General features: G+C 35.4%; 1 protein-coding gene and 1 pseudogene across 2 annotated transcripts; both read right to left on the reverse strand.

The window, feature by feature from the left end:
• Positions 1 to 234: 234 nt before the first annotated feature.
• LOC132102878 (uncharacterized) lies at positions 235 to 9,274 on the reverse strand. Of its 2 annotated transcripts, XM_059507580.1 has the most exons (7): positions 9,162 to 9,274; positions 5,657 to 5,782; positions 5,416 to 5,518; positions 2,296 to 2,408; positions 2,043 to 2,111; positions 1,631 to 1,762; positions 235 to 1,284 (listed from the first exon to the last, which is right to left on the reverse strand). In XM_059507580.1, the coding sequence occupies exons 4-7, from the start codon at positions 2,353 to 2,355 to the stop codon at positions 925 to 927; spliced, it is 621 nt and encodes a 206-aa protein (XP_059363563.1). In that variant the 5' UTR covers positions 2,356 to 2,408; positions 5,416 to 5,518; positions 5,657 to 5,782; positions 9,162 to 9,274; the 3' UTR covers positions 235 to 924. The 2 variants fall into 2 exon arrangements, with proteins under 2 accessions (XP_059363563.1, XP_059363562.1); XM_059507579.1 differs by lacking the exons at positions 5,416 to 5,518; positions 5,657 to 5,782; positions 9,162 to 9,274 and adding an exon at positions 2,587 to 4,164.
• LOC132103486 (folliculin-like) lies at positions 4,481 to 12,653 on the reverse strand (annotated as a pseudogene).
• Between the last annotated feature and the right edge of the window lie 428 nt (positions 12,654 to 13,081).

Below are 13,081 nucleotides of genomic sequence, written 5' to 3' on the forward strand. Positions count from 1 at the left end.
TCTGCTGTCAGTGAGTGAATGTGCTTTCATTCTGCGCCTCTCTCACACATTCCCCCATGTTTTTTTTTTTACCAGTTGATGGGAAAATTATTTTTAAAATGCATTCCGAATTCTGAATAATTTGTAATATATAATTTAGAAGTGCCCATGATAACAATATCGTGCATATTCATTACCGTGATATATCGCATTACCGAATACTGGTATGTCTAGTCAGTTCATACAAACACTGAATTATTTTAAGAAGGATTTATTTATATATAAAAATCTACACTTAAAAATAGACATCATATGTACACCAAAAACAGAAAGATTGTTAAATTCATTTTAGTAAAACATTGCATGTAGTAACATTCTCTAAGGTGAGACAACAATACTTATGACTTATGTAATCCATTAGCAAATGTCTTAAGCTTAAACTGGTTCCTCCGCTACAGTGTTATTTAATATGGCTTGAATTTACTGTAGCTATATGAGTGTAGTCGTTTCCTCTTGAACACCGAGTGATAAGTGGAGACTTTTGGCTTCATGTATTCTTTACTTTTTCACTACATTCAATGTTAAAACGTTCAGTCAACAGGTTAAACCTGAATTATAATGGATGACACATAATTCATTGTATAAGATGATAGAAACACTGGACAATCAGTGCAAAGACAAGATGCACAAAAAAACTCATACACATTCATAAAAGAGAACATCATATTGGCCATGTGTCTGTTTCCAAAACATCCCTTTTTTCCAACATGTGGATCCATAACTGCATCTAGAAATCTTGAACCATATCCAGAGAGCAACTTCTCTGAAATCTCATACAAATGCTAATCAGTGTAAAACAAAAGTGAACTACAGTAGCTGTCCTTTCAGAGGGAAGCCTCATTTTGGCCAAGTTTCGTGGCATATTTAAAACAGATCTCTCAGCTTTCACCAGATCAAACTCGATGTTATCCATAGAAAAGAAAAAGTCCAGTGAGACCAACCTGGGAAAAGTGACTCTCTATAGCCATTAGTCGGACCTGGGTCAAGCTGACTTTTACCTGTCTCTCCTTCTATCTCAGGCTGCTGCTCATCCACAGGTTCATGGTTCTCCACATTCTGTTCCTCGTTTAAAGGTGGATTTTCTTGATCCTCTTCACTTGGTGTGGGGAAGATGCAGTGATGCTCTCCAAAAGCACAATCCAGATCGAGCCATCGTGTGAAGAGGGATGAGGTGAAGGAGAGAAGACCTTCAGGCGACGACTGAACAGATGGGAAAGCAGAGATATCTAGACGTTCTGGAATTTTCTGTTTACAAAAAGACAGAAATAACACTAACCACAAGAGATAAATCTATCAAACCTACAATTAAGAAATGTGTTGATAGAACATCTGAGAAGTAGCAAGTATAGTATAGTAACAGTATAGTAGCAAGAAGTATGGTATGAAAAAACCTTGTTACAAACATTTTATATACAAAGGTATACATTCTGTCACTGTATGTTTCTTTTCTTTTTTCCCAAATGAACCATTTAGGTAACAATATGTATACTTTAGGTAGGCCTACTGATGTGTACCATTAAGGTTGTAATATGCACACATTAAATGTAAATAAGGTACAAAAGTCTTTTTCTAAACGTGTATGACAATATACCTCTTTTGCTATGTCATCCAGTGTGCCAATCAGCTCCCTGATGAACCTGAATTTGAGGTGAACTTGACTGAGGTGCTGGAAGAGCTGACTCCAGGAATTAGACAAGAAAGCAGCAGCACTGAACACACAGCACTAATGTCACACACAGAGAGAGACACAAGACACATTTTTAAGTTTAGCTACTAGGAGAAAATTAGTTACTAAATGTATTGGTATTTGGGTCAGTGACAAAGGATGGCTGAGATGATAAACCTGAAGAAAATGTTTAGTTACACGTAATTTAGTTCTTAGAAATGCAATCTATCTAATCTTGGTGTTTTCATCTGGGGAAAAGGTTTAGGTTTATTTAATTTAAAAAGGATCAGAAGAAAGAGCCTCACACCACACTGACCCGCTGAACTGTCAGTCTTACCGGCTCATTGCACAGCGCGCTGTCGTTGAAATAGTGGGACACGACGTAGTTCTTCGGAAACACTTGTGGCTGCAACAGAGAGATATTACATCGTCAAATTTAACAGCTTAAATTTAAGATGCACGGGCTTCTCCCACGTTATCAAAATGGCTAAACAACAATAAGGTCAGTACAAAATTTACACGGGACAGATAAATGCTAAAGCAGGCTTCTTAATCGCGAAGTAAAAAAATAAATAAATAAAAAAACTCACGAATCCGGACGTTTTTTCGATGTGTATAGAGTCTAGCAGATTTCTGACTGTCGTCTTCATAAAATCATCGCACCCACTTCCTTGAACAGTCAATGTTGATAGGAGTAAGAGAACTGAAAGGCAAAGGTAAACAATGTGGTTTCAGAGCATTAAAAGCCGTGACATTTTCAACACACCCACGCGGTGCATTCTCTTAATGTCGCAAACACCACACACACACACACACCCAAATACAACTGTTTAATCATTCATTGATAGACCTTCGTCAGTGCTGGACGTCTATAACGTTACCTGTTGGTGTCATGCTTCTACCGGTCAATGTGGGACAAATTCCCCATGTTCTTCTTAATCAAGTCGTTTTGCATGACAGATTGCTGCAGAAGGGTTATGGAAGAATCTCAGCCTCAGTGGGTTTCCCAGCTGTTTCTTTCAGAATCTACTAAACAACGTGTTCCTCTCACTGCTGCACTTTCTCCTTGATCCCACGGCTGCTCCCCATTCTGACCCTCTGGCTCAATCCTAGGCTGACAGTTGGAAACTCCCAGCCTTCTGATGGACAACAAGATATTCCTCTATTTACAGTGATTTTAGTGTCCTGTGTCTTTCCCTCTAACTTTCCTTCTTCCTTTTCAGTCAGTTTGTTTTGAAGCTTTCCAGCTGGCATGCAAGTGAGCAAGACATTTGATCTTTTGTAGGCTTCTTCTGAAGGATCAAATAGTGTGGAGGCAGTTTGATCACTGAAAGTGAAAGTCCTGGCGGTTCAATCTCTTTCTCCTCTCTTTAAAGCTCCCCACCCTCTTCTCCTCTCTTTATCAGTACTCTATGCACAACCTTTTCCGGGCTTAGTCATGCAATCTGGCAGTGTTTTAATTTTATTTTTAAATTCATTGTTCTTATAGTGCATATCACTTTTAAAAACTTTTTTTTGTACTGAGAAAGTGTAGTAAACAAATTTGGAGAAGCTATATGATGAATAAAAATTTATTGGGTAAGAGAGGCTTATGGTGGAGGTACATATAGCACAGTATTAATTGCATTATTTTAAGTCTTGTAGCGCATTGAAACAAACTATAAATCTGTTATGGGTTTAAGAGGATTTCTACATAATCCAGAAACACTCCCACGACAACAATTACAGGGAAGATCTGTCAAAAAACGATTTCTTTACTAACAGATGATCCTGATAGTGGTCAGTAGCTGGTATAATCATCTTTCTTTTTTTATGGTTTACAAAAAGCAGACAGACTTTATTTAGAATGTGTGAAATTAAAGTAAAAGTCATTTATTTAAAATAAGGATAAATAAAATGACAAATTCAGATGGAAAGAAAAAAGTAATGATGAATTTTAATAGACATATAACAGGCAAGTCTCAAACAGTATAATATCAACTGATACTTGGCCTCGTTCCATTGAAGTCAATGGACCATGTGCTCTATTAGACACATAGTGAAAGGCAGAAAATGGACATGTCTAGTCATGATGGTAAAACAACGTTCCATTTAAATGCATGTGTGTAAGTAAACGTTTTTAGGCTCCAATCTAGACATGTGTCGGTATTCGGTAATGCGATATATCATGGTAATGAATATACACGATATTGTTATAGTGGGCACTTCTAAATACCGTGAATAATTATATATGACAAATTATTGAGTATTTGGAATGGTTTTTAAGAATACTTTTCCCATCAACTGGTCAAAATGCACAACACCGCTGTATGCTGCTTGAAAGACATGTGTGCCGCTCTGATGTAAACAAGTACGCATGATTAATAACGTCTGTAGCAAATGTAGCTATTGCTCATTGTGAATGTTAATGATTAACTAAAGAGGTCTTTTTGTAAAGTGATACCTATGGGTCTTTATAGTTCTTTTGCACTTTAATCTGTGTAAAACTTTTAAGTTTATATATTTTTCTGTATTGATTTATTGTATTCAAATGTTCAGTTATTTTTGTTATAAGAAAAAAGTTAATTAACCTGTTATACTGTATTATGAACTAAATATAAATACTGTGATAATATTGTATACCATGATAAAAGCAATAGCAATTAATTGCAACAGGAAAATTTGAATATCCCTACTCCAATAACAAAGATAGCTTTTACTTTCTCTCTTTGTAATGCAGAAAAACCCATTCTCAGACCAGATCCCTTTTCCCGTAATTAACACACATGCACTCACTCACACATTCCTTTCATCTAACTCTGGCAATGAGTCCATTGTCCCTTTTTTCTCACTCTCTCTCACTGGCTCAGAGTTCTCTCTCCTCCTCTGATTGCTGTTATTAGATGGCTCTTGCTGTAACAGAAAGAACAAAAAGATCATGTGAGAGGAAGCACAGAGTTTTAGCAAAGAAACAATAAACGGACGAGAGGAAATCAGGACAAAGGGACAATTTGGGAGAAATGAGTGATAGAATTATGGGAAAACAGGCAAAATATTTGACTTTCATGACTGCTGCAGGACTTTCCTAAACTGTCTGAAATAACTATAACAGCAAATTCAAGGAATTCTGTATATTTCGGTGTCTTCTTGCATTTCTAGATTTTGGATCCTCAGATATATTAAAAGCTAATTAAAATTATACATCATTTTGACACAATCTATTAACTTTCTATTATTCATTGAAGTACAAACTATGTTTAAATAATTTTAACCACCAATAATTTAGTATTTATCAGTGTTCCCAGAGTCCCGAATTTATGACAGCGTTGCAAAAATGGCTAACCTCATGCACAATAAAGAACAGAAAAAAATACAGTACTAATATAATATTTTTCATATAATAATCTTCTGAGGGTTGATGGTCAGCATTTACTGAAAGTTAAAAAAATATTACTTCTAATTAAAATTTGTTTTTGGGTCCTGAATTTTACGGCCATTTGTGGAAAGCACCTTATATGGTCACTGTAACAATAGTTCATATATTATTCATAGTTATTCAGCATAGTTTAAACTGTAGTTTTCATTTTATAATACCATTACAAAACATTTTTTTTTCCTGCTATCCAGCCAGGATGCGTTAAATTGATCAGAAGAGACAGTAAAGACATTTGCAATGTTACAAAAGGGGTCTAGTTAAGATTTTCTATTCTAAAGACAAAATGCAAACTTACTTTATCCACTCTTCTTTCAGACAGAGCAAGCAGAGAGAGACCACCTCCACTGACAGATTCTCATAAGAAAGAGCCACTTCAATCTTATTCAACAGAGTTGGACCTGAGAGAAAGACAGACCATGAGAAAGGCACATTATGGAAGAATTCACTGTGTACAAATGCAAAATTCAATAAATAGTGTGTGTTTGAAAAGTGGTATAAATCTTCAGTCACTACAGAGTTCTGTTTCCATGCGTTACCTTTATCTGTTGGCTGTGTGTTTGCTCTGCTAATGTTGAACTGATAAAGTGAGAGAATGTCATCATCCGAAACAGGATTTACACAACCGTGTTCAACATTAACTACATCCACCAGCATGGAGATCTCTGGAAGTTAGATTGAGAAATAGAGAAAAAGAGGGAGAGGGGGTTACACTATGTATATATACAATGAGTGTTGAACTTTGAGATGAACCTGACACTGAGTTTTGAAACAATTTCACTGTTTAGAAAGAAAACAGTCACACATAAGTTGCGAAATAAGATGTAAATCATACTATGACAAAGAACACCCCAAAAAACTCTGAGGCCTCTGTTAAATCTATGTGTTTGTCTCGGCATGTTATAAAAACAATATGTTCCCTTAAATTTCTGAATAAAGATTATGAGATCACTGCTGTCATTTCTAAATGTGACTTATTTAGAGTGTTAATGTTAGTATATTTGACCCAAAGCATTCTCAGCTACAGCAACACCGCATGTGATCACAGGGGTTAAAGCAAAAAAAAAAAAAAAAATAATAATAATCATTTTGATTTAAACTGTTTCCTCAGCCAAACCCCATTCCACAGCCATACCTTTTTCACACACCCAGTTTAAGAGCAGTATTTTCTTGTAATTAGGAACGCATGTCCTCCTAATGTAAAAAATGTAGGAGCACCTTCTGATTAATAATAGAAAAAATTCTGATAAAAAATTATTTCCTCATAACATGAGTTGACATTTGACTCAAAATGATTAATCCGGCATTTTCTTTTTAACATTGTAATGGCATTTTTCTCATTTTATTAAATGTATGCAGCGTTTCTTAGGATGTTTTTCCGGCTGTGGTGGCAGGACTATTTCCCATGGACCCATTGGAAGAATCACATGCAATCGGAATTTAAATTATTTTAACAAAAAAGATAAGTAAATAGTAAATGAATGAATGACAATCAATAGCACAAACAAAAACAATAACAAGATACAAATTAAATTAACTACTTTATTTTTTATAAACTATTTTTTATTAACTATAATCTCTTCAACTGTAAAATAACACTGGAAGAGGTTAATTTAGGACGCTGTCTCTTTAAGACCTCATGGACAAATCTAATATACTGTTACACATGGCTGTATGTTACTTTTCTTTTTAGAAGCACTTGTCCTCCTAATTAAAAAAAAAAAAAGAGAAGTACCTTCTGATCAATAATCAAAGACTCCTTAAAGTGACTTACAGGGGTATTTTCTTTTTTACCTTTACCTTTGGTTCCCAGCAGTCAGCAGAAGTGAGAAAAAAAGGGTTTATTATGAAATCTGGATATCTTACAGAAATACATACATCTACAATTAGACAATAAACCAAGAGGAGTATGAATTAATTGTAGCAAAACTAATGCGGTAAAACCAATCAGAGGCAGAGTTGTCATTTTTTGGTTGAAAAGACTGATAAGAACGAGGTATAAATATGGGTGCCCGGACAGACAAAGACTCAGATGCGACAGCTGTCATCTCTGCTTGGTTGCTATGTATAGTTTCTGTCAGAGGCAACTCACATATATTTCAGTTCATAATATGCACTATACAGTTAAAAGGTTAATAAATGATTAAAGTGTTCAGAATAAACATTAGAGTACATAAGTAATATATTTTTTATAAATACATGTCAATGAATTTCATATTATTCAGCTAAAACCATAGAAAACATTTTTTTTGTTCAGTTTGGGAACTATTTAATTGTTGCTATCAGGATAGTTTTACCGGTGCACTACAAGTAGAAGAGCCACACGAGGTGCTGCACTAGTTACATGTCTTTAAGAGTTACTGTACGCCTGTAAGACGTGCTAAGAGGTTATTATATTGTCTTTTTGTTTAAGAAGAAGAAACTGTTACCCTCCAAGTTCATTCCTCTTGAGTTAGAGAGGCCAATGAGGTATGTGTTTTATCATGTTAACTGCTTTGCCGTATGTGAACATGTGTAAGTTACATGGCCGTATGTAATGTATAATTAGCCAATTAAGTGTATTTTCTTTTGTGTTGAATGTGCACTTTATTTATTTGTTTTGTATGCATTTTTTTGTTTATTATTATGTGTAAAACACCACTTTTAGAGGGTTAATTTAAGTTTTATGTATTTCCTTTCGTATGTCTGACGGCATTGTTGGGGCATAAAAGGGCTACAAGACTAGCATGTACAAGACACGTTGAAGACTCGTGTCCAACAAAGAATGACCTGAGCCTTTGTTTCAACTCGAGTGGAGTAACACTATGTTCAATAAAGAAATATTTTTGCATTTGGAACTCAGTTTCTGGAGTTTTATTTTACGACTTTGAGAAGACCATTGTTTGTTCTACAACAAAATCCATTGTAGACTTGCTGCAATTAACAGAAATCTGTCGTAGCGACTGAGAACTTTAATCCCTGGGATCAGAATGCGTTAATTAGATTAATTAATGAATGTTGAACCATTGGCCATAGTCGCGTTGGATTTGAAGTGCGCTGGACAGACCGATTGGTGTATGACATCAAAGTACCGCGAGAGCGATTCAAAAGCACAAGGAGTCGTCGGCTCTCTAAAGGAGGACACAGAAAAGCATACACACCACGGTGATATGATGTGACAAAGGAGACTGTTGACGAAGCAATTATTGAATAACGGTGTCATTTTTGTTTCCTTTGCTTACAAAACGTGATTAATAACAAAATTTTCATTTTAGGGTGAAGTATCCCTTTAAATGTCAAATTTTTTTAATTTTTTAATTTATATTTATACATCATCAGAAAGCTGAATAAATAAGCTCTCCATTGATGTATGGAGATATATATATTTGGCCGAGACTTGGCTGAGGTTAAAAAACCTAAATACTCAGAAAATCCCCTTTAAAATCATCAAAATGAAGTTCTTAGCAATGGATATTACTAATCAGAAATTTTGTTGAAGTTTTGATATACTTACTGTAGGAAATGTACAAAATGTTTACATGGAACATGTTCTTTATTCAATATCCTAATGATTATTGGCATTAAAGAAAAAATTATAATTTTGCCCCATACAATGTATTGTTGGCTATTGCTACAAATATACCCAAGCAATTTAAGCCTTTATATTATATTATATTATATTATATTATATTATATTATATTATATTATATTATATTATATTATATTATATTATATTATATTATATTATATTATATTATAACAAAGAGTACATATTTGTTTAACATGTAAAAAAATTTTTTTTAATATATATATTTTTAATGTTTTATTAAATAGTATATAAAAAATAAACAACATCTTAAATTAATATTTAAACAAAATTTATATTTTTCTAAAAAACTATTTTTGCCCAAGCATTTAAGCGCAGGCATAATCAAAATCTTCAGAAGATCAGGAGAAACAAATTCAATCAAGTTTGTCCAAACTTTTGAAATGTAGTTTGTAACACAGATGTGCTTTTATGATGTAGACCCGCATCATATTGTATACACAGATTTTCAGCTGACCTTCAGCACATTGAAAACTGACTGGATAAGACCAGGGTCTGCACCTCTCCATATGACTTGATTTCCCATGAGAACATGCCATACCAGCTGTTGGAAATCAATGGCACCCAGGACCTGTCATTAAACATATATAACATTGTTAAATTTATATTTTTTAAACAAAATCTGCTGTTTGCAACAGAGAAAAAAATATTGATTTACTTGTCTTAAATGTCTAAGAGTAATTTGAACTGTGGCCCAAGAAGGTCTTGTCTTCCATCATCAAATTGAAAATCTGATTGGCTGGGCTGTGGGTTAGACCCACCCCCTTCAGCACCATCCCAACCACTCATCTCTTTCTCTTGCTCTATGAGAGAATCATACATAATGTTGCTGTGAAAGTTTTTTTCATGCTGAACTATACAGTATAACATTACAGTGTAACCTCTGTTTATGGCAAGTTATTGTTAATTCCGATAATAAAAGCTGAACAAAGTTGAAAAATCACTGGAGAGATGTTTGTTTGTCAGTATCATGAGCAGAACCTTGGGAAAGGTCAATTTGTAAGCAGACACAATAATTAAAATATTCCCACTGAATCAATAGTATCTCATGATTGAAAAAACATTTCAGTTTAACTCGTTTCATCTGGCTGTATGCATAAAATCTAATTTTAGCACATTTTAACACAACAAAATGTAAATCTTTATTATTTTACTCATAAGATTGATTTTGCCAGTTTGTCTTTCAATGAGAACGAGTGTGTCTTCTGTGGGTGCCCCCTTTAAAAGCTTCTCGGTCAACTGACTGCCACAAGCTTTCAGCAACCTAAAATAAAGATAATTAACAAGATGAGAGGAAGTATAATGATTTTTAAAAAAGCAGCTAGGCCTATACTGTAAGTGTGTTGCTTTGCAGTTTGCCAAGAAAAGTATCACTATTACTTTTGCTCAGTTGAGACAAAGTCACAATTATGAGATATAAAGTTTTAAATTGTGAGATATAAATATCAATTATGAGATAGTCCCAATATAAGTTACAAAGTCATAATGAGTTACAAAGTTATATTAATGAGAAATATAGATGCAATTATGAGAAAAATAGTCACAGCTGTCTCAAGGTCACAACACTGCACAAGGTCATAATTGCGAGATAAAAAGTTCCAATTGAGACAAAGTAGCAATTGTAAGACATAGTCACAATTATGAGATCTTAATTAGCTAAATATGAAAAATAAAGTCACTAATGTGAGATATAGTTTCCATTGTGAGATATAAAGTTGCAATTGTGAGATAAATCCACAGTATAAGTTATAAAAATTATAATATGCATTATAAAGTCACAGTTATGAGAAATAAGGTCACGACTACGAGATAACAAGTTCCAGTTATTAGAAATAAAGTCACACTGTGAGATATAAAGTCACAATATGAGTTAAAAAGTCAAAAATGATCAGAATACTGCTTTTTCTAACTGTGTTTTACATACCAGCTGAATGAGGAGTGCAGACTAGCCCACAGGTTGGGGTGCTGGGTTAGGGACGTGAGAGAGCGGGCTGCATTGCCGCTTCGCTGGTGAGGGAACACTGCCGAGAGAAGGTGCTGTTCATATGCAAAGCCCTCTGAGGACACACACACTTTTCATTGTCAAACACCTGCAAGGCAATAAACAGGGCAAACCGTAATATTATCAGCACTACAAGGAACTCCAAGAGGTACTCTGTTAATCACGGTACAAAAGTGGTGCATGCAGTCCAGTACCTTGAGTGCTGTGTTCTGTAGACTCTGAATGGTTAGCAGCAGGTGGCGCAGTAGGAATGGCCAGGAGTTGATGAGGTAGATCCTGTCCATGGCTACCATGAAAATGTGTCTTAGATGAAAAACGAATGAAAAAAAACAAATCTGTGCTGTTCATCTCCAAAAAAGATGGGCCCCTCTCAACCAGGACAAACCGGCAATAGCAGATAATACATAAGCATAACATGTTAATGCAGTTTTAATCAAGTTTAGATTAATGCAAACATAAACGTTTACATACCTCACAGCTGAGGTTGGGCACACATGCTTGTCGCACCACACTGAAGAGCTGTGGCTGGTCTGGATGTTGGTGGCTCAAATAGCGGATTCCCTTCTCACTGTCCACACTCACAAAGCCTGGGTGGGACGCGGGGAAAGAGCGACAGCCCTGGAGAGAGAAAGACAGATATTAAATAAGACATCAAAGAGAAGAACTTCTTGGATTTGGGATTTGAACATACATTTGGGATATGACAAGATTACTTTCTCACTTACTTCATACATGTCAGCTCTCTGTGTGGCAGAGCTGTTGGCTCTCATGGTGAGCCCTTCACCCTCTCTGTCCGCCTTTCGGTCCCTTTCCCCAGGAAAGGCTGGACCAGGCTGCGGAGGAGATGGGGACGGAGGGTGGACGGCCTCTGTACAGAACAGCATCAGCGGGCCATGGAGTTCACAGAAGTGGCAAAGGACAAGTAAAGCGTTCATCTGGAGGTAATTAAAAGGTTATATGAGAATATGCAAGATTATTGCACTTTTTTTTTTACATTTCAAAAGAATGAGGGTGAGTTTTAGAGATGGTTTAAACCAGAACAGGCATTCAATGTATTGTGCTAAACAAACTTAAGGGACATTATAGTTGACTCTGTCAGTAATTATTACTGGTATGTAGTCAATTTAAATATAATGGGCTACTTTGGATCTTTTTTTTAGACTAGAGGAAAGAAAACTACCGAAATACAAGTCTTTGTTATATTTCAATTATTATATTATGTGTAGATTTCAACTGCAGTGCATTAATTTAAAGGCTGTTTTCTCCAAAGGCGTTTCAGTACAACCACTTCAGTAGCATTTACAGAAACCAAACTTTCCAGTTTTATTCTTATCTATGTTTTGAAGGTTTTCACGGAGGGGTTTCTTAAAAACACAATATGTTTACCTTTATCAGCTGGGTACCGCTGACTGGTACTGCCAGTAAACTAACAAGAACAAGACATTGCGATGGAGTATTGATAACGTTACAGGTTCTGCACTGTTGTCGTTGTTGTTAACGATGTCATTTTTTTCAAGTCAGCATAAATGGTACACTATCCTCACCGATGTGATTTACTAATACCATCGTAATTATTATTTTGTACTTTGTTTACATTGTTCGGGTAACCCTTTTCGGTCTTTTTAATCATGTGTCGTGTCATGGGGAAGTCAGGCGCTTAGATCACAACAACATGTGCGTGACTCACAGCTGCTCTTGTCTTTCACGCCGAAAAGCCATCGATACAGTCGAAATAATCCATTAATATGTTTTTCTTTTGGTGTACGCACTATGTAAATATTTGCAATTTAATTTATTTAGATTCTTTCGTAATCCGCTGCATGCCTTTAGCGACCACTGATGTATGAACGAATCTTCTTAAGAGTCGAATCCTTTCGATGATTCGATCGAAATATATAGGTCTATATTTATAAATATAGATCATGAATCCGGTCTAAGTGAATCAGACACGAATCACGACTCGGTCCAAGCGGTTCTCACCCTAACTGCCGCTCACTGTAAAATATTTAAAAGCCTTTCTCAGGCGAGATATGTCAAACAATTTAAGTTAATTGTTCATTGTAAATGCAAATGACATGTAACAAGCTATGCTTGTACTTAAGAGACCACGTGAATACATTGAACCAAGCTGTTTGAAAGATCCGATTCGCGGAAATGACTCTAAATCGGACTTCCTCTTCCCCGAAAACTACTGTTTTTTTTTTCTTCTTTAGAGTGTGTAATGTATTTGGTTCTCCATTATTCGCGCAGTTTGTAGTCATTTGAACCAGACGATGTCATCTTGTACATGTTTACCATTAACAGTAAAGGGACTTGGACAGTAACCAGTCAAGTTCGAAGCTAACTTAGTTGTCTGATTGTGACTTGAGGTAGAT

This window comes from Carassius carassius, chromosome 24 (assembly GCF_963082965.1).
Source record: "Carassius carassius chromosome 24, fCarCar2.1, whole genome shotgun sequence".
Lineage (NCBI taxonomy): Eukaryota > Metazoa > Chordata > Actinopteri > Cypriniformes > Cyprinidae > Carassius > Carassius carassius.